Below are 22,681 nucleotides of genomic sequence, written 5' to 3'. Positions count from 1 at the left end.
CGATACTGATCTTATAAGTGATTTTGTGACTTTGCTTATTTTTGTAATTGTTTTTGGTCTGTCTCTTTAATGAGTTAGGTTTGGGTCTTTTTAACCATTTTTTTTCCTAGTTAAACGTTTTCATTAGTTTGAAACAGTTTGTTTTAGCAGTTTTGAGTCTTTTTAATCATTTTATTTCCTAGCTAAACGTTTTCATTAATTTGACACTGTTTGTTTTAACATAAAATACAGATTTTTTAAATTTGATTTGGTCTGTTTCTGTAATTGTTATATCCTTTTGAAATTAGCTGCGAGGAAAATGAAACTGATGTTGGTGGGATACGGAATTTGAAAACGAACGTGAAAAGCCCGTTCAAGTTGAACAAATCAGATGTGGCGTGTGAACATGGAATTGAGTCTGTGAAAACGCAATAGCTTACACCCTTTTAATTGCTCTCGAACAAAGTGTGAAGCAATTATTGTAATATTTTTTTTTATGCAATTTCTCTGCGTGACCGGTTTCTCGAGTTTTCTTTCAATTTTTTTTCAGTGACTTTTTCACGGTTGACTTTGTTTTTTGAATAATTTGAACTTCATGCACTCACAAATTAAGTCCATCGCTAAAACAGAACTGATCCTGATCGATGTACGTACATAGCCCCCACGGAAGGTTTCATTGACTTTGATGATACTGATCTTAGAAGTGATTTTGTGACTTTGCTTATTTTTGTAATTGTTTTTGGTCTGTCTCTTTAATGAGTTAGGTTTGGGTCTTTTTAATCATTTTATTTCCTAGCTAAACCTTTTCATTAATTTGAAACAGTTTGTTTCAGCAGTTTTGAGTCTCTTTAATCCTTTTATTTCCTAGCTAAACGTTTTCATTAATTTGACACTGTTTGTTTTAGCAGTTTTGAGTCTTTTTAATCATTTTATTTCCTAGCTAAACGTTTTCATTAATTTGACACTGTTTGTTTTAACATAAAATACAGATTTTTTAAATTTGATTTGGTCTGTTTCTGTAATTGTTATATCCTTTTGAAATTAGCTGCGAGGAAAATGAAACTGATGTTGTTAAGATACGGAATTTGAAAACGAACGTGAAAAGCCCGTTCAAGTTTAACAAATCAGATGTGGCGTGTGAACATGGAATTGAGTCTGTGAAAACGCAATAGCTTACACCTTTTTAATTGCTCTCGAACAAAGTGTGAAGCAATTATTGTAATATTTTCTTTTTTATGCAATTTCTCTGCGTGACCGGTTTCTCGAGTTTTCTTTCAATTTTTTTTCAGTGACTTTTTCACGGTTGACTTTGTTTTTTGAATAATTTGAACTTCATGCACTCACAAATTAAGTCCATCGCTAAAACAGAACTGATCCTGACCGATGTACGTACATAGCCCCCACGGAAGGTTTCATTGACTTTGATGATACTGATCTTAGAAGTGATTTTGTGACTGTGCTTATTTTTGTAATTGTTATTGGTCTGTCTCTTTAATGAGTTAGGTTTGGGTCTTTTTAATCATTTTATTTCCTAGCTAAACGGTTTCATTAATTTGAAACAGTTTGTTTTAGCAGTTTTGAGTCTCTTTAATCTTTTTATTTCCTAGCTAAACGTTTTCATTAATTTGACAGTTTGTTTTAGCAGTTTTGAGTCTTTTTGATCATTTTATTTCCTAGCTAAACGTTTTCATTAATTTGACACTGTTTGTTTTAACATAAAATACATATTTTTTAAATTTAATTTGGTCTGTTTCTGTAGTTGTTATATCCTTTTGAATTTAGCTGCGAGGAAAATGAAACTGATGTTGGTGGGATACGGAATTTGAAAACGAACGTGAAAAGCCCGTTCAAGTTGAACAAATCAGATGTGGCGTGTGAACATGGAATTGAGTCTGTGAAAACGCAATAGCTTACACCTTTTTAATTGCTCTCGAACAAAGTGTGAAGCAATTATTGTAATATTTTCTTTTTATGCAATTTCTCTGCGTGACTGGTTTCTCGAGTTTTCTTTCAATTTTTTCTTCAGTGACTTTGTCACGGTTGACTGTTTTTTGAATAATTTGAACTTCATGCAATCACAAATTAAGTCCATCGCTAAAATAGAACTGATCCTGATTGATATACGTACATAGCCCCCACGGAAGGTTTCATTGACTTTGACGATACTGATCTTATAAGTGATTTTGTGACGTTGCTTGTTTTTGTAATTGTTTTTGGTCTGTCTCTTTATTGAGTTAGGTTTGCGTCTTTTTAATCATTTTATTTCCTAGCTAAACGTTTTCAGTAATTTGACACTGTGTGTTTTAACATAAAATACAGATTTTTTTAAATTTGATTTGGTCTGTTTCTGTAATTGTTATATCCTTATGAATTTAGCTGCGAGGAAAATGAAACTGATGTTGGTGGGATCCGGAATTTGAAAACGAACGTGAAAAGCCCGTTCAAGTTGAACAAATCAGATGTGGCGTGTGAACATGGAATTGAGTCTGTGAAAACGCAATAGCTTACACCTTTTTAATTGCTCTTGAACAAAGTGTGAAGCAATTATTGTAATATTTTCTTTTTTATGCAATTTCTCTGCGTGACCGGTTTCTCGAGTTTTCTTTCAATTTTTTCTTCAGTTACTTTGTCACGGTTGACTGTTTTTTGAATAATTTGAACTTCATGCAATCACAAATTAAGTCCATCGCTAAAACAGAACTGATCCTGATCGATGTACGTACATAGCTCCCGCGGAAGGTTTCATTGACTTTGACGATACTGATCTTATAAGTGATTTTGTGACTTTGCTTATGTTTGTAATTGTTTTTGGTCTGTCTCTTTAATGAGTTAGGTTTGGGTCTTTTTAACCATTTTATTTCCTAGTTAAACGTTTTCATTAGTTTGAAACAGTTTGTTTTAGCAGTTTTGAGTCTTTTTAATCATTTTATTTCCTAGCTAAACGTTTTCATTAATTTGACAATGTTTGTTTTAACATAAAATACAGATTTTTTAAATTTGATTTGGTCTGTTTCTGTAATTGTTATATCTTGTTATATCCTTTTGAAATTAGCTGCGAGGAAAATGAAACTGATGTTGTTGGGATACGGAATTTGAAAACGAACGTGAAAAGCCCGTTCAAGTTTAACAAATCAGATGTGGCGTGTGAACATGGAATTGAGTCTGTGAAAACGCAATAGCTTACACCTTTTTAATTGCTCTCGAACAAAGTGTGAAGCAATTATTGTAATATTTTCTTTTTTATGCAATTTCTCTGCGTGACCGGTTTCTCGAGTTTTCTTTCAATTTTTTTTCAGTGACTTTTTCACGGTTGACTTTGTTTTTTGAATAATTTGAACTTCATGCACTCACAAATTAAGTCCATCGCTAAAACAGAACTGATCCTGACCGATGTACGTACATAGCCCCCACGGAAGGTTTCATTGACTTTGATGATACTGATCTTAGAAGTGATTTTGTGACTGTGCTTATTTTTGTAATTGTTATTGTTCTGTCTCTTTAATGAGTTAGGTTTGGGTCTTTTTAATCATTTTATTTCCTAGCTAAACGGTTTCATTAATTTGAAACAGTTTGTTTTAGCAGTTTTGAGTCTCTTTAATCTTTTTATTTCCTAGCTAAACGTTTTCATTAATTTGACAGTTTGTTTTAGCAGTTTTGAGTCTTTTTGATCATTTTATTTCCTAGCTAAACGTTTTCATTAATTTGACACTGTTTGTTTTAACATGAAATACAGATATTTTAAATTTGATTTGGTCCGTTTCTGTAATTGCTATATCCTTTTGAAATTAGGTACGAGGAAAATGAAACTGATGTTGGTGGGATACGGAATGTGAAAACGAACGTGAAAAGCCCGTTCAAGTTGAATCAATCAGATGTGGCGTGTGAACATGGAATTGAGTCTGTGAAAACGCAATTGCTTACACCTTTTTAATTGCTCTCGAACAAAGTGTGAGGCAATTATTGTAATATTTTCTTTTTTATGCAATTTCTCTGCATGACCGGTTTCTCGAGTTTTCCTTCAATTTTTTCTTCAGTGACTTTGTCACGGTTGACTGTTTTTTGAATAATTTGAACTTCATGCAATCACAAATTAAGTCCATCGCTAAAATAGAACTGATCCTGATTGATATACGTACATAGCCCCCACGGAAGGTTTCATTGACTTTGACGATACTGATCTTATAAGTGATTTTGTGACGTTGCTTGTTTTTGTAAATGTTTTTGGTCTGTCTCTTTATTGAGTTAGGTTTGCGTCTTTTTAATCATTTTATTTCCTAGCTAAACGGTTTCATTAATTTGAAACAGTTTGTTTTAGCAGTTTTGAGTCTCTTTAATCTTTTTATTTCCTAGCTAAACGTTTTCATTAATTTGACAGTTTGTTTTAGCAGTTTTGAGTCTTTTTGATCATTTTATTTCCTAGCTAAACGTTTTCATTAATTTGACACTGTTTGTTTTAACATAAAATAGATTTTTTAAATTTAATTTGGTCTGTTTCTGTAATTGTTATATCCTTTTGAATTTAGCTGCGAGGAAAATGAAACTGATGTTGGTGGGATACGGAATTTGAAAACGAACGTGAAAAGCCCGTTCAAGTTGAACAAATCAGATGTGGCGTGTGAACATGGAATTGAGTCTGTGAAAACGCAATAGCTTACACCTTTTTAATTGCTCTCGAACAAAGTGTGAAGCAATTATTGTAATATTTTCTTTTTTATGCAATTTCTCTGCGTGACTGGTTTCTCGAGTTTTCTTTCAATTTTTTCTTCAGTGACTTTGTCACGGTTGACTGTTTTTTGAATAATTTGAACTTCATGCAATCACAAATTAAGTCCATCGCTAAAATAGAACTGATCCTGATTGATATACGTACATAGCCCCCACGGAAGGTTTCATTGACTTTGACGATACTGATCTTATAAGTGATTTTGTGACGTTGCTTGTTTTTGTAATTGTTTTTGGTCTGTCTCTTTATTGAGTTAGGTTTGCGTCTTTTTAATCATTTTATTTCCTAGCTAAACGTTTTCATTAATTTGACACTGTGTGTTTTAACATAAAATACAGATTTTTTTAAATTTGATTTGGTCTGTTTCTGTAATTGTTATATCCTTATGAATTTAGCTGCGAGGAAAATGAAACTGATGTTGGTGGGATACGGAATTTGAAAACGAACGTGAAAAGCCCGTTCAAGTTGAACAAATCAGATGTGGCGTGTGAACATGGAATTGAGTCTGTGAAAACGCAATAGCTTACACCTTTTTAATTGCTCTCGAACAAAGTGTGAAGCAATTATTGTAATATTTTCTTTTTTATGCAATTTCTCTGCGTGACCGGTTTCTCGAGTTTTCTTTCAATTTTTTCTTCAATGACTTTGTCACGGTTGACTGTTTTTTGAATAATTTGAACTTCGTGCACTCACAAATTAAGTCCATCGCTAAAATAGAACTGATCCTGATCGATATACGTACATAGCCCCCACGTAAGGTTTCATTGACTTTGACGATACTGATCTTATAAGTGATTTTGTGACTTTGCTTATTTTTGTAATTGTTTTTGGTCTGTCTCATTATTGAGTTAGGTTTGCGTTTTTTTAATCATTTTTTTTCTTAGCTAAACGTTTTCATTAATTTGACACTGTGTGTTTTAACATAAAATACAGATTTTTTTAAATTTGATTTGGTCTGTTTCTGTAATTGTTATATCCTTTTGAATTTAGCTGCGAGGAAAATGAAACTGATGTTGGTGGGATACGGAATTTGAAAACAAACGTGAAAAGCCCGTTCAAGTTGAACAAATCAGATGTGGCGCGTGAACATGGAATTGAGTCTGTGAAAGCGCAATAGCTTACACCTTTTTAATTGCTCTCGAACAAAGTGTGAAGCAATTATTGTAATATTTTCTTTTTTATGCAATTTCTCTGCGTGACCGGTTTCTCGAGTTTTCTTTCAATTTTTTCTTCAGTGACTTTGTCACGGTTGACTGTTTTTTGAATAATTTGAACTTCATGCACTCACAAATTAAGTCCATCGCTAAAATAGAACTGATCCTGATCGATATACGTACATAGCCCCCACGGAAGGTTTCATTGACTTTGACAATACTGATCTTATAAGTGATTTTGTGACTTTGCTTATTTTTGTAATTGTTTTTGGTCTGTCTCTTTATTGAGTTAGGTTTGCGTCTTTTTAATCTTTTTATTTCCTAGCTGAACGTTTTCATTAATTTGAAACAGTTTGTTTTAGCAGTTTTGAGTCTCTTTAATCATTTTATTTCCTAGCTAAACGTTTTCATTAATTTGACACTGTTTGTTTTAACATAAAATAAAGATCTTTTAAATTTGATTTGGTCTGTTTCTGTAATTGTTACATCCTTTTGAAATTAGCTGCGAGGAAAATTAAACTGATGTTGGTGGGATACGGAATTTGAAAATGAACGTGAAAAGCCCGTTCAAGTTGAACAAATCAGATGTGGCGTGTGAACATGGAATTGAGTCTGTGAAAACGCAATAGTTTACACCTTTTTAATTGCTCTCGAACAAAGTGTGAAGCAATTTTTGTAATATTTTCTTTTTTACGCAATTTCTCTGCGTGACCGGTTTCTCGAGTTTTCTTTCAATTTTTTCTTCAGTGACTTTTCACGGTTGACTGTTTTTTGAACAATTTGAACTTCATGCACTCACAAATTAAGTCCATCGCTAAAACAGAACTGATCCTGATCGATGTACGTATATAGCCCCCACGGAAGGTTTCATTGACTTTGACGATACTGATCTTATAAGTGATTTTGTGACTGCTTATTTTTGTAATTGTTTTTGGTCTGTCTCTTTAATGAGTTAGGTTTGGGCCTTTTTAATCATTTTATTTCCTAGCTAAACGTTTTCATTAATTTGAAACAGTTTGTTTTAGCAGTTTTGAGTCTTTTAAATTTTATTTCCTAGCTAAACGTTTTCATTACTTTGACACTGTTTGTTTTAACATAAAATACCGATTTTTTAAATTTGATTTGGTCTGTTTCTGTAATTGTTATATCCTTTTGAAATTAGCTGCGAGGAAAATGAAACTGATGTTGGTGGGATACGGAATTTGAAATCGAACGTGAAAAGCCCGTTCAAGTTGAACAAATCAGATGTGGCGTGTGAACATGGAATTGAGTCTGTGAAAACGCAATAGCTTACACCTTTTTAATTGCTCTCGAAAAAAAGTGTGAAGCAATTATTGTAATATTTTCTCTTTTATGCAATTTCTCTGCTCTGCATGACCGGTTTCTCGAGTTTTCTTTCAATTTTTTCTTCGGTGACTTTTTCACGGTTGACTTTGTTTTTTGAATAATTTGAACTTCCTGCACTCACAATATAAGTCCATCGCTAAAACAGAACTGATCCTGATCGATGTACGTACATAGCCCCCACGGAAGGTTTCATTGGCTTTAACGATACTGATCTTATAAGTGAATTTGTGACTTTGCTTATTTTTGTAATTGTTTTTGGTCTGTCTCTTTAATGAGTTAGGTTTGGGTCTTTTTAATCATTTTTTTCCTAGCTAAACGTTTTCATTAGTTTGAAACAGTTTGTTTTAGCAGTTTTGAGTCTTTTTAATCATTTTATTTCCTAGCTAAACGTTTTCATTAATTTGACACTGTTTGTTTTAACATAAAATAGATTTTTTAAATTTGATTTGGTCTGTTTCTGTAATTTTTATATCCTTTTGAAATTAGCTACGAGGAAAATGAAACTGATGTTGGTGGGATACGGAATTTGAAAACGAACGTGAAAAGCCCGTTCAAGTTGAACAAATCAGATGTGGTGTGTGAACATGGAATTGAGTCTGTGAAAACGCAATAACTTACACTTTTTAATTGCTCTCGAACAAAGTGTGAAGCAATTATTGTAATATTTTCTTTTTGATGCAATTTCTCTGCGTGACCGGTTTCTCGAGTGTTCTTTCAATTTTTCCTTCAGTGACTTTTTCACGGTTGACTTTGTTTTTTGAATAATTTGAAATTCATGCACTCACAAATTAAGTCCATCGCTAAAACAGAACTGATCCTGATCCATGTACGTACATAGCCCCCACGGACGGTTTCATTGACTTTGACGATACTGATCTTATAAGTAATTTTGTGACTGCTTATTTTTGTAATTGTTTTTGGTCTGTCTCTTTAATGAGTTAGGTTTGGGTCTTTTTAATCATTTTATTTCCTAGCTAAACGTTTTCATTAATTTGAAACAGTTTGTTTTAGCAGTTTTGAGTCTTTTTAATCATTTTATTTCCTAGCTAAACGTTTTCATTACTTTGACACTGTTTGTTTTAACATAAAATACCGATTTTTTAAATTTGATTTGGTCTGTCTCTGTAATTGTTATATCCTTTTGAAATTAGCTGCGAGGAAAATGAAACTGATGTTGGTGGGATACGGAATTTGAAATAGAACGTGAAAAGCCCGTTCAAGTTGAACAAATCAGATGTGTCGTGTGAACATGGAATTGAGTCTGTGAAAACGCAATAGCTTACACCTTTTTAATTGCTCTCGAACAAAGTGTGAAGCAATTATTGTAATATTTTCTCTTTTATGCAATTTCTCTGCTCTGCATGACCGGTTTCTCGAGTTTTCTTTCAATTTTTTCTTCGGTGACTTTTTCACGGTTGACTTTGTTTTTTGAATAATTTGAACTTCCTGCACTCACAATGTAAGTCCATCGCTAAAACAGAACTGATCCTGATCGATGTACGTACATAGCCCCCACGGAAGGTTTCATTGGCTTTGACGATACTGATCTTATAAGTGAATTTGTGACTTTGCTTATTTTTGTAATTGTTTTTGGTCTGTCTCTTTAATGAGTTAGGTTTGGGTCTTTTTAATCATTTTTTTCCTAGCTAAACGTTTTCATTAGTTTGAAACAGTTTGTTTTAGCAGTTTTGAGTCTTTTTAATCATTTTATTTCCTAGCTAAACGTTTTCATTAATTTGACACTGTTTGTTTTAACATAAAATAGATTTTTTAAATTTGATTTGGTCTGTTTCTGTAATTTTTATATCCTTTTGAAATTAGCTACGAGGAAAATGAAACTGATGTTGGTGGGATACGGAATTTGAAAACGAACGTGAAAAGCCCGTTCAAGTTGAACAAATCAGATGTGGCGTGTGAACGAATTGAGTCTGTGAAAGTGCAATACCTTACACTTTTTAATTGCTCTCGAACAAAGTGTGAAGGAATTATTGTAATTTTCTTTTTGATGCAATTTCTCTGCGTGACCGGTTTCTCGAGTGTTATTTCAATTTTTCCTTCAGTGACTTTTTCACGGTTGACTTTGTTTTTTGAATAATTTGAAATTCATGCACTCACAAATTAAGTCCATCGCTAAAATAGAACTGATCCGGATCGATGTACGTACATAGCCCCCACGGAAGGTTTCATTGACTTTGACGATACTGATCTTATAAGTGATTTTGTGATTTTGCTTATTTTTGTAATTGTTTTTGGTCTGTCTCTTTAATGAGTTAGGTTTGGGTCTTTTTAATCATTTTTTTTCCTAGCTAAACGTTTTCATTAATTTGAAACAGTTTGTTTTAACATAAGATACAGATTTTTTAAATTTGATTTGGTCTGTTTCTGTAATTTATATCCTTTTGAAATTAGCTACGAGGAAAATGAAACTGATGTTGAAGGGATACGGAATTTGAAAACGAACGTGAAAAGCCCGTTCAAGTTGAACAAATCAGATGTGGCGTGTGAACATGGAATTGAGTCTGTGAAAACGCAATAGCTTACACCTTTTTAATTGCTCTCGAACAAAGTGTGAAGCAATTATTGTAATATTTTCTTTTTTATGCAATTTCTCTGCGTGACCGGTTTCTCGAGTTTTCTTTCAATTTTTTCTTCAGTGACTTTGTCACGGTTGACTTTGTTTTCTGAATAATTTGAACTTCATGCACTCACAAATTAAGTCCATCGCTAAAGCAGAACTGATCCTGATCGATGTACGTACATAGCCCCCACGGAAGGTTTCATTGACTTTGACGATACTGACCTTATAAGTGATTTTGTGACTTTGCTTATTTTGTTATTGTTTTTGGTCTGTCTCTTCAATGAGTTAGGTTTGTGTCTTTTTAATCATTTTATTTCCTAGCTAAACGTTTTCATTAATTTGACACAGTTTGTTTTAGCAGTTTTGAGTCTTTTTAATCATTTTATTTCCTAGCTAAACGTTTTCATTAATATGACAGTTTGTTTTAACAAAAAATATAGATTTTTTAAATTTGATTTGGTCTGTTTCTGTTATTGTTATATCCTTTTGAAATTAGCTACTAGGAAAATGAAACTGATGTTGGTGGGATACGGAATTTGAAAACGAACGTGAAAAGCCCGTTCAAATTGAACAAATCAGATGTGGCGTGTGAACATGGAATTGAGTCTGTGAAAACGCAATACCTTACACCTTTTTAATTGCTCTCGAACAAAGTGTGAAGCAATTATTGTAATATTTTCTTTTTGATGCAATTTCTCTGCGTGACCGGTTTCTCGAGTTTTCTTTCAATTTTTCCTTCAGTGACTTTTTCACAGTTGACTTTGTTTTTTGAATAATTTGAACTTCATGCACTCACAAATTAAGTCCATCGCTAAAATAGAACTGATCCGGATCGATGTACGTACATAGCCCCCACGGAAGGTTTCATTGACTTTGACGATACTGATCTTATAAGTGATTTTGTGACTTTGCTTATTTTTGTAATTGTTTTTGGTCTGTCTCTTTAATGAGTTAGGTTTGGGTCTTTTTAATCACTTTATTTCCTAGCTAAACGTTTTCATTAATTTGAAACAGTTTGTTTTAGCAGTTTTGACTCTTTTTAATCATTTTATTTCCTAGCTAAACGTTTTCATTAATTTGACACTGTTTGTTTTAACAAAAAATACAGATTTTTTAAATTTGATTTGGTCTGTTTCTGTAATTGTTATATCCTTTTGAAATTAGCTACGAGGAAAATGAAACTGATGTTGGTGGGATACGGAGTTTGAAATCGAACTTGAAAAGCCCGTTCAAGTTGAACTGATCAGATGTGGCGTGTGAACATGGAATTGAGTCTGTGAAAACGCAATAGCTTACACTTTTTTAATTGCTCTCGAACAAAGTGTGAAGCAATAATTGTAATATTTTCTTTTTTATGCAGTTTCTCTGCGTGACCGGTTTCTCGAGTTTTCTTTCAATTTTTTCTTCAGTGACTTTTTCACGGTTGACTTTGTTTTTTGAATAATTTGAACTTCATGCACTCACAAATTAAGTCCATCGCTAAAGCAGAACTGATGCTGATCGATGTACGTACATAGCCCCCACGGAAGGTTTCATTGACTTTGACGATACTGATCTTATAAGTGATTTTGTGACTTTGCTTATTTTTGTAATTGTTTTTGGTCTGTCTCTTTAATGTGTTAGGTTTGGGTCTTTTTAATCATTTTATTTCCTAGCTAAACGTTTTCATTAATTTGAAACAGTTTGTTTTAACATAAGATACAGATTTTTTAAATTTGATTTGGTCTGTTTCTGTAATTGTTGTATCCTTTTGAAATTAGCTACGAGGAAAATGAAACTGATGTTGGTGGGATACGGAATTTGAAAACGAACGTGAAAAGCCCGTTCAAGTTGAACAAATCAGATGTGGCGTGTGAACATGGAATTGAGTCTGTGAAAACGCAATAGCTTACACCTTTTTAATTGCTCTCGAACAAAGTGTGAAGCAATTATTGTAATTTTTCTTTTTTATGCAATTTCTCTGCGTGACCGGTTTCTCGAGTTTTCTTTCAATTTTTTCTTCAGTGACTTTGTCACGGTTGACTTTGTTTTTTGAATAATTTGAACTTCATGCACTCACAAATTAAGTCCATCGCTAAAGCAGAACTGATCCTGATCGATGTACGTACATAGCCCCCACGGAAGGTTTCATTGACTTTGTCGATACTGACCTTATAAGTGATTTTGTGACTTTGCTTATTTTGTTATTGTTTTTGGTCTGTCTCTTTAATGAGTTAGGTTTGTGTCTTTTTAATCATTTTATTTCCTAGCTAAACGTTTTCATTAATTTGAAACAGTTTGTTTTAGCAGTTTTGAGTCTTTTTAATCATTTTATTTCCTAGCTAAACGTTTTCATTAATTTGACACTGTTTGTTTTAACAAAAAAATACAGATTTTTTAAATTTGAATCGGTCGGTTTCTGTAGTTGTTATATCCTTTTGAAATTAGCTACGAGGAAAATGAAACTGATGTTGGTGGGATACGGAGTTTGAAAACGAACGTGAAAAGCCCGTTCAAGTTGAACAAATCAGATGTGGCGTGTGAACATGGAATTGAGTCTTTGAAAACGCAATAGCTTACACCTTTTTAATTGCTCTCGAACAAAGTGTGAAGCAATTATTGTAATATTTTTTTTATGCAATTTCTCTGCGTGACCAGTTTCTCGAGTTTTCTTTCAATTTTTTCTTCAGTGACTTTTTCACGGTTGACTTTGCTTTTTGAATAATTTGAACTTCATGCACTCACAAATTAAGTCCATCGCTAAAGCAGAACTGATACTGATCGATGTACGTACATAGCCCCCACGGAAGGTTTCATTGACTTTGACGATACTGACCTTATAAGTGATTTTGTGACTTTGCTTATTTTGTTATTGTTTTTGGTCTGTCTCTTTAATGAGTTAGGTTTGTGTCTTTTTAATCATTTTATTTCCTAGCTAAACGTTTTCATTAATTTGAAACAGTTTGTTTTAGCAGTTTTGAGTCTTTTTAATCATTTTATTTCCTAGCTAAACGTTTTCATTAATTTGACACTGTTTGTTTTAACAAAAAAATACAGATTTTTTAAATTTGATTTGGTCTGTTTCTGTAATTGTTATATCCTTTTGAAATTAGCTACGAGGAAAATGAAACTGATGTTGGTGGGATACGGAGTTTGAAAACGAACGTGAAAAGCCCGTTCAAGTTGAACAAATCAGATGTGGCGTGTGAACATGGAATTGAGTCTGTGAAAACGCAATAGCTTAAACCTTTTTAATTGCTCTCGAACAAAGTGTGAAGCAATGATTGTAATATTTTCTTTATGCAGTTTCTCTGCGTGACCAGTTTCTCGAGTTTTCTTTCAATTTTTTCTTCAGTGACTTTTTCACGGTTGACTTTGTTTTTTGAATAATTTGAACTTCATGCACTCACAAATTAAGTCCATCGCTAAAGCAGAACTGATCCTGATCGATGTACGTACATAGCCCCCACGGAAGGTTTCATTGACTTTGACGATACTGACCTTATAAGTGATTTTGTGACTTTGCTTATTTTGTTATTGTTTTTGGTCTGTCTCTTTAATGAGTGAGGTTTGTGTCTTTTTAATCATTTTATTTCCTAGCTAAACGTTTTCATTAATTTGAAACAGTTTGTTTTAGCAGTTTTGAGTCTTTTTAATCTTTTTATTTCCTAGCTAAACGTTTTCATTAATTTGACACTGTTTGTTTTAACAAAAAAATACAGATTTTTTAAATTTGATTTGGTCGGTTTCTGTAGTTGTTATATCCTTTTGAAATTAGCTACGAGGAAAATGAAACTGATGTTGGTGGGATACGGAGTTTGAAAACGAACGTGAAAAGCCCGTTCAAGTTGAACAAATCAGATGTGGCGTGTGAACATGGAATTGAGTCTTTGAAAACGCAATAGCTTACACCTTTTTAATTGCTCTCGAACAAAGTGTGAAGCAATTATTGTAATATTTTATGCAATTTCTCTGCGTGACCAGTTTCTCGAGTTTTCTTTCAATTTTTTCTTCAGTGACTTTTTCACGGTTGACTTTGTTTTTTGAATAATTTGAACTTCATGCACTCACAAATTAAGTCCATCGCTAAAGCAGAACTGATACTGATCGATGTACGTACATAGCCCCCACGGAAGGTTTCATTGACTTTGACGATACTGACCTTATAAGTGATTTTGTGACTTTGCTTATTTTGTTATTGTTTTTGGTCTGTCTCTTTAATGAGTTAGGTTTGTGTCTTTTTAATCATTTTATTTCCTAGCTAAACGTTTTCATTAATTTGAAACAGTTTGTTTTAGCAGTTTTGAGTCTTTTTAATCATTTTATTTCCTAGCTAAACGTTTTCATTAATTTGACACTGTTTGTTTCAACAAAAAAATACAGATTTTTTAAATTTGATTTGGTCTGTTTATGTAATTGTTATATCCTTTTGAAATTAGCTGCGTGGAAAATTAAACTGATGTTGGTGGGATACGGAGTTTGAAAACGAACGTGAAAAGCCCGTTCAAGTTGAACAAATCAGATGTGGCGTGTGAACATGGAATTGAGTCTGTGAAAACGCAATAGCTTAAACCTTTTTAATTGCTCTCGAACAAAGTGTGAAGCAATGATTGTAATATTTTCTTTATGCAGTTTCTCTGCGTGACCAGTTTCTCGAGTTTTCTTTCAATTTTTTCTTCGGTGACTTTTTCACGGTTGACTTTGTTTTTTGAATAATTTGAACTTCATGCACTCACAAATTAAGTCCATCGCTAAAGCAGAACTGATCCTGATCGATGTACGTACATAGCCCCCACGGAAGGTTTCATTGACTTTGACGATACTGACCTTATAAGTGATTTTGTGACTTTGCTTATTTTGTTATTGTTTTTGGTCTGTCTCTTTAATGAGTTAGGTTTGTGTCTTTTTAATCATTTTATTTCCTAGCTAAACGTTTTCATTAATTTGAAACAGTTTGTTTTAGCAGTTTTGAGTCTTTTTAATCTTTTTATTTCCTAGCTAAACGTTTTCATTAATTTGACACTGTTTGTTTTAACAAAAAAATACAGATTTTTTAAATTTGATTTGGTCTGTTTCTGTAATTGTTATATCCTTTTGAAATTAGCTACGAGGAAAATGAAACTGATGTTGGTGTGATACGGAGTTTGAAAACGAACGTGAAAAGCCCGTTCAAGTTGAACAAATCAGATGTGGCGTGTGAACATGGAATTGAGTCTGTGAAAACGCAATAGCTTATAGCTTTTTAATTGCTCTCGAACAAAGTGTGAAGCAATTATTGTAATATTTTCTTTATGCAATTTCTCTGCGTGACCAGTTTCTCGAGTTTTCTTTCAATTTTTTCTTCAGTGACTTTTTCACGGTTGACTTTGTTTTTTGAATAATTTGAACTTCATGCACTCACAAATTAAGTCCATCGCTATAGCAGAACTGATCCTGATCGATGTACGTACATAGCCCCCACGGAAGGTTTCATTGACTTTGACGATACTGATCTTATAAGTGATTTTGTGACTTTGCTTATTTTAGTAATTGTTTTTGGTCTGTCTCTTTAATGAGTTAGGTTTGGGTCTTTTTAATCATTTTATTTCCTAGCTAAACGTTTTCATTAATTTGAAACAGTTTGTTTTAACATAAAATACAGTTTTTTTAAATTTGATTTGGTCTGTTTCTGTAATTGTTATATCCTTTTGAAATTAGCTGCGAGGAAAATGAAACTGATGTTGGTGGGATACGGAATTCGAAAACGAACGTGAAAAGCCCGTTCAAGTTGAACAAATCAGATGTGGTGTGTGAACATGGAATTGAGTCTGTGAAAACGCAATAGCTTACACCTTTTTAATTGCTCTCGAGCAAAATGTGAAGCAGTTATTGTAATATTTTCTTTTTTATGCAATTTCTCTGCGTGACCGGATTCTCGAGTTTTCTTTCAAATTTTTCTTCATTGACTTTGTCACGGTTGACTGTTTTTTGAATAGTTTGAACTTCATGCACTCACAAATTAAGTCCATCACTAAAACAGAACTGATCCTGATCGATGTACGTACATAGCCCCCACGGAAGGTTTCATTGCCTTTGACGATACTGATCTTATTTGTGATTTTGTGACTTTGCTAATTTTTGTGATTGTTTTTGTTCTGTCTCTTTAATGGGTCAGGTTTGAGTCTTTTTTTAATCATTTTTTTCCTAGCAAAACGTTTTCCTTAATTTGACACCGTTTGTTTTAACAGGTTTGAGTCTTCTTAATCTTTTCATTTCCTAGCTAAACGTTTTCATTAATTTGACAGTTTGTTTTAACATAAAATACAGATTTTTTAAGTTTGATTTGGTCTGTTTCTGTAATTGTTATATCATTTTGTCGCTTAGTCATGAATGCTTGTTTTCCATTGCTCTCTATTTAGGCCTAATTGATTGCCTTTAAGGTTTTTCAGTTTAGTGCTCATAATTTTACTGACTTTGACGCCGTTTTCCTTCGAAAATTTAAAAACTTTTGGTTCATTTGTTTCCATTTAAACTGATATTTCTTTGATGCCACTCGTTTTGAATGACATCTTTAAGCGACTGGTTTTGCGGCGTCAAATTTTTCGAGTCAGATAACGATGTTTTTGTGCGGCAGTTTTACTTGTTTGTGCACGTGCGGCAGTTTTACTAGGGTTTTTATCAGTTTTTTGTAATTGATTTTCGAATCTAGATTATTCTCGAGATTTACTCAATTGGCGTAGTTTACTAAAAACGAAACAAACAGTGCACCAAATTTGGTTGCCTAATTTTGTATTCATGTTTTTGAAACAAAATGTATTACGGTATTAAGATTTGAATGTCGCTGTAGATGCTCTATCGACCTTTGATCATTTTGGATGCGAATCGATTGCAGTTTTTCTTCCTGTGACAGTGTCAATTCGGAAGCTTCTGCAGCAGTTTAATGAGTTCTATTGTTTTAGCTGAAGAGTTATCATCAACAACGCCAAGACTGTTGGATCTGTCTATTTGTGGGTGGAAAGTATTATCGGTTGACTTGATCAGCTGTCAAAAATGCAAACGAAGAGTGAAGTCAACTCAATTTGCAAATCGAGAGTTTGACCCTATAAAGCAACATTTCTTTTGGTGCCCGTGGGTTTGTAGCTACGAGGAAAATGAAACTGATGTGGGTTGGATACGGAATTTGAAAACGAACGTGAAAAGTCCGTTCAAGTTGAACAAATCAGATGTAGCGTGTGAACATGGAATTGAGTCTGTGAAAACTGTCAGAACTCTTTTTCGAGCTCTCTAGCTACTTTTATCAAATATGTCCAGACTAGTTTTCTTGTTTTGTGCTCAACTGATCCTTGTTGCTCAAATATAATAATTTACGTGTAGCTGTGCAAATTTTGCACTTGTGTGCAGCTTGTTTTCGGCTATTTTTCTTTTCCTTTAGTTTTGCGCAAAGCATTAATGCATGCGTTTATGTAGGCAGCCACGCCGCCATGGTAACTTCAGAACTAGAGGTATTTGAACAAATTTTGCAGCTCAGCGTCACGGTGCTTTATTGTGTTCTACAGTAACATCGGTAAATATTATGCTGGGCGAATGCAAAGTAAGCCGATAGGCAAGCAAGCCGACATAAAAGCAAGCCGAAAGTTATGTAATAGTTATGTAATCTATCAGAAATAATACACTGTTAACCGTTACAATCAACACCGCATAGTATTATAGTGTATGATGTGTTCCAATGCACCAAAAAACAAAATTATGTCAATTTTTAGATATCTAGTGGGTACGAGCGGACCGCTGTCCATGGCCATGCCTCTCATCCGCTGTGGGATGTCATCCGGAAATAGCGGACCGGTTATCTCGGCGAAGCCGCGACTCGCGCGAAGCGTGCCCACCGGCCCGCCAGGGGCAACTTAAAATACGGGTATCCGAAAATTTTTCGGCTTACTTGACCTCATTATCAAAATTCGGCTTGCTTGCCTATCGGCTTGCTTGACCGCCACCATTATGCTGTTCATTTGAAAATATACGGCCAAGTTAAGTACTGCTTTCTATTTCTGAGAAAAAGAGTGGCGAACCAACCATTTCGTTCACTTGAATTAATGTTGTGGCAGTATAACTGTCTACTGATATGATTTTATTCACTCGGCGACACTTCATGGGATTTTATTATATTTGCGTGCAGATGACTTCAATAATTTTGACGGTTCATGAATTTCGATAGCAAAAGGTTAGTACGAACTTGAATAAACGCAAACCATTAAATCAATTAATTAATGCTGCATTGGATAGCCGACGATACTGTCCATTAAAAAGACTACGAGACCAGACAAACAATAAAAACAGTAACTAAGGTCAAGTTCAATATCTACTTTTTTAAAAAATAAATCCCTAACAAATTCAAACTAGCATCAGAGAAAATCATTGGCAAAGTTCAAAAATTCACTGACTTTCTCAAACCAAGTATTTACAAAAGTAATCACAACGTTCATTTTTTAGCTGCTAGTAGTTAGATAAATTTTAACTTCATTGGAAACCATTTGTACCTCACATAGTGGGGACTAAGTCTTTGGGCTGCAAATTAACGAAAAAACGCAAAGCTCAAAATTCAATAAAAACAACTTTCCGAATTACATTAAAACGATGAAGCCATTAAAACGATGAGCTATCAATTGAAAAGATCAGGATTAGAAGTGTTCAATTGTTCAGTTTTGAATATCAATGGACCCTCATTTTAGAAGGAGTATGCGAAATAGACAGCAAAAATTAACAATACAAATCAAAGGTATTAAGTATATGGGACTTGTCATTAATGAGACTAAGATACAAGTTATGATAAAGAAGAATTAAATCGGACAGCGTTCAAAATGTTGATCAAAGTTTTCAAAAAAATTTACTTCATTGCCGTTAATACCATTATTTATTTTTAGAAATCTTTGAAAACATTAACTTATAGCTCAGAGGAAACCACTGAGATCCGTCAATGTCCAGAATATATGATACATCTTGAAAACAGAGCGATAAAAACGCAAGAATCAAGTCACAACAAGCATCGGCTTCCTACTAGCAATACTATAGATTCTTATGTTACTCCTAGCGGATGCTTTGGGACCTGTCAAAAGAGACACAACGAACTATGTAATGGCACCTTGGAGAACCGAGGAAACCTTCCATTGATGAGACCGGGAGACAAGATAATCTGAAAACAATTTAAGCGAAATAAACGTTAGTTACGATTGATTACCAATACATTTTTTTACAATCACAATAGCAAAAACGAAATGGCATCAGATAATACCAGCAAAAGATCTAATTAGTATCAGTAATGCATCGGATAAAAGTTTGAATGCCATCAGAGGAAATGATTTTAACGTGTCAAGAAAACATAAATCAGGTCACCAATGAGACTAGGTAACAATAAAGGGCAACATCTGTAACTACGCTTATCTTTTCCAAAACAATAAATTTCAAATCATTTGAACCTTCGGCTGTCAACTGAATATCAAAACTAGATTCTTTTATGCTTGCCTAAGAGACCTGTCATTATCGAATATGTAAGATTACAAAACAAGTTACAAATAAATCCTAAGCTGTTTAAACCAAATCTAATCAACATAATTATATAAGTTCAACTGCTCTTATTTTCCTAGCCATTGGGAACATTATTAAAGTTGTAGTTTGACACGAAAGTAAAAAATGGAACTTAAAGAGAACCAAGTATCCAGATTTTCTTGAAAACTTGGAAGTATCACAGGCACAAAACCTTTGATTGGAAAGAATATACGAAGATTGACTCTGGTTTTCTATGGAAAAAATTTGACTTGCCTTTACTTAGACTGTGCTACAAATCGACAGAATATGATAAACATTGGCAAAGTTCAAAAATTCACTGACTTTCTCAAACCAAGTATTTACAAAAGTAATCACAACGTTCATTTTTTAGCTGCTAGTAGTTAGATAAATTTTAACTTCATTAGAAACCATTTGTACCTCACATAGTGGGGACTAAGTCTTGGGGCTGCAAATAATGAAAAAACGCAAAGCTCAAAATTCAATAAAAATAACTTTCCGAATTACATTAAAACGATGAAGCCATTAAAGCGATGAGCTATCAATTGAAAAGATCAGGATTAGAAGTGTTCAATTGTTCAGTTTTGAATATCAATGAACCCTCATTTTTGAAGGTGTATGCGAAATAGACAGCAAAAATTAACAATACAAATCAAAGGTATTAAATATATGGGACTTGTCATTAATGAGACTAAGATACAAGTTATGATAAAGAAGAATTAAATCGGACAGCGTTCAAAATGTTGATCAAAGTTTTCAAAAAAATTTACTTCATTGCCGTTAATACCATTATCTATTTTTAGAAATCTTTAAAAACGTAAATTTATAGCTCAGAGGAAACCACTGAGATCCGTCAATGTCCAGAATTTATGATACATCTAGAAAACAGAGCGATAAAAACGCAAGAATCAAGTCACAACAAGCATCAGCTTCCTACTAGCAATACTATAGATTCTTATGTAACTCCTAGCGGAGGCTTTGGGACCTGTCAAAAGAGACACAAAGAACTATGTAATGGAACCTTGGAGAACAGAGGAAACCTGGCATTGATGAGACCGGGAGACAAGATAATCTGAAAACAAATTAAACGAAATAAAGGTTAGTTACGATTGATTATCAATAAATTTTACAAACAATAGCAAAGTCGAAATTGCATCAGATAATAGCAGCAAAAAGTCCAATTAGTATCAGTAATGCATCAGAAAAAAGTTTGAATTCCATCAGAGGAATTGATTTTAACGTTTCAAGAAAACATAAATCCGGTCACCATTGAGACTAGGTAACAATAAAGGGAAACATTTGTAACTACGCTTATCTTTTCGAAAACAATAAATTTCAAATCATTTGAAGCTTTGGCTGTCAACTGAATATCGAAAATATATTCTTTTATGCTTGCCTAAGAGACCAACGAGACCTGTCATTATCGAATATGTAAGATTACAAAACAAGTTACAAATAAATCCTAAGCGGTTTAAACCAAATCTAATCTTTAATTTTATATATGTTCAACGCTCTTATTTTCCTAGCCATTGGGAATATTATTAAAGTTGTAGTTTGACACGAAATTAAAAAATGGAACTTAAAGAGAACCAAGTATCCAGATTTTCTTGAATACTTGGAAGTCTGACAGGCACAAAACCTTTGATTGGAAAGAATATACGAAGATTGACTCTGGTTTTCAGTGGAAAAAATTTGACTTGCCTTTACTTAGACTGTGCTACAAATCGACAAAATATGATAAACATTGGCAAAGTTCAAAAATTCACTGACTTTCTCCAACCAAGTTTTTACAAAAGTAATCACAACGTTCATTTTTTAGCTGCTGGTAGTTAGATAAATTTTAACTCCATTGGAAACCATTTGTACCTCACATAGTGGGGACTAAGTCTTGGGGCTGCAAATTAACGAAAAAACGCAAAGCTCAAAGTTCAATAAAAACAACTTTCCGAATTACATTAAAACGATAAAGCCATTAAAACGATGAGCTATCAATTGAAAAGATCAGGATTAGAAGTTTTCATTTGTTCAGTTTTGAATATCAATGGACCCTCATTTTAGAAGGAGTATGCGAAATAGACAGCAAAAATTAACAATACAAATCAAAGGTATTAAATATATGGGACTTGTCATTAATGAGACTAAGATACAAGTTATGATAAAGAAGAATTAAATCGAACAGCGTGCAAAACGTTGATCAAAATTTTCAAAAAAAATTACTTCATTGCCGTTAATACCATTATCTATTTGCAGAAATCTTTAAAAACGTTAATTTATAGCTCAGAGGAAACCACTGAGATCCGTCAATGTCCAGAATTTATGATACATCTAGAAAACAGAGCGATAAAAACGCAAGAGTCAAGTCACAACAAGCATCAGTTACCTACTAGCAATACTATAGATTCCTATGTAACTCCTAGCGGAGGCTTTGGGACCTGTCAAAAGAGACACAACGAACTATGTAATGGCACCTTGGAGAACCGAGGAAACCTGCCATTGATGAGACCGGGAGACAAGATAATCTGAAAACAATTTAAGCGAAATAAACGTTAGTTACGATTGATTATCAATACATTTTTTTTACAAACACAATAGCAAAGTCGAAATGGCATCAGATAATACCAGCAAAAGATCTAATTAGTATCAGTAATGCATCGGATAAAAGTTTGAATGCCATCAGAGGAAATGGTTTTAACGTGTCAAAAAAACATAAATCAGGTCACCAATGAGACTAGGTAACAATAAAGGGCAACATTTGTAACTACGCTTATCTTTTCCAAAACAATAAATTTCAAATCATTTGAACCTTCGGCTGTCAACTGAATATCAAAACTAGATTCTTTTATGCTTGCCTAAGAGACCTGTCATTATCGAATATGTAAGATTACAAAACAAGTTACAAATAAATCCTAAGCTGTTTAATTCAAATCTAATCAACATAATTATATATGTTCAACTGCTCTTATTTTCCTAGCCATTGGGAACATTATTAAAGTTGTAGTTTGACAAGAAATTAAAAAAATGGAACTCAAAGAGGGCCAAGTATCCAAATTTTCTTGAAAACTTGGAAGTATCACGGCCTTAAAACCTTTGATTGGAAAGAATGTACGCAGATTGATTCTGGTTTTCTTTGGAAAAAATTCCACTTGTCTTTACAAAGACTGTGCTACAAATGGACAGATATATGATAAACATTGGCAAAGTTCAAAAGTTCACTGATTTTCTCAAGCCAAGTATTTACAAAAGTAATTACAACGTTCATTTTTTAGCTGCTAGCAGTTAGATAAATTTTATAAATTTTAACTTCATTGGAAACCATTTGTACCTCACATAGTGGGGATTAAATCTTGGGGCTGCAAGTTAACAAAAAAACGCAAAGCTCCGAAT

General features: G+C 33.3%; 2 protein-coding genes across 2 annotated transcripts in view; both read left to right on the top strand.

Moving 5' to 3' along the window:
- The window catches only part of LOC142337102 (zinc finger C3HC-type protein 1-like), a 211,863-nt gene extending 194,709 nt beyond the window's left edge, over positions 1–17,154 (top strand). The window contains exon 4 of the mRNA XM_075386185.1: positions 16,699–17,154. Within this exon, the coding sequence (XP_075242300.1) occupies positions 16,699–17,027 (329 nt within the window). The 3' untranslated portion in view covers positions 17,028–17,154. The remainder of the gene's footprint in view (positions 1–16,698) is intronic.
- A 617-nt stretch (positions 17,155–17,771) lies between these two features.
- The window catches only part of LOC142336249 (sacsin-like), a 66,686-nt gene continuing 61,776 nt past the window's right edge, over positions 17,772–22,681 (top strand). Inside the window, exon 1 of the mRNA XM_075384933.1 lies at positions 17,772–17,957. The gene's annotated coding sequence lies outside the window, so the exon portion shown is untranslated. The remainder of the gene's footprint in view (positions 17,958–22,681) is intronic.

The sequence above is a fragment of the Convolutriloba macropyga genome, chromosome 3 (assembly GCF_964194025.1).
Source record: "Convolutriloba macropyga chromosome 3, txConMacr16.3, whole genome shotgun sequence".
NCBI classification, from domain to species: Eukaryota; Metazoa; Xenacoelomorpha; order Acoela; family Convolutidae; genus Convolutriloba; species Convolutriloba macropyga.
Note: the sequence above shows the minus strand (reverse complement) of the source record. Positions and strands in the feature narration are given on the sequence as shown.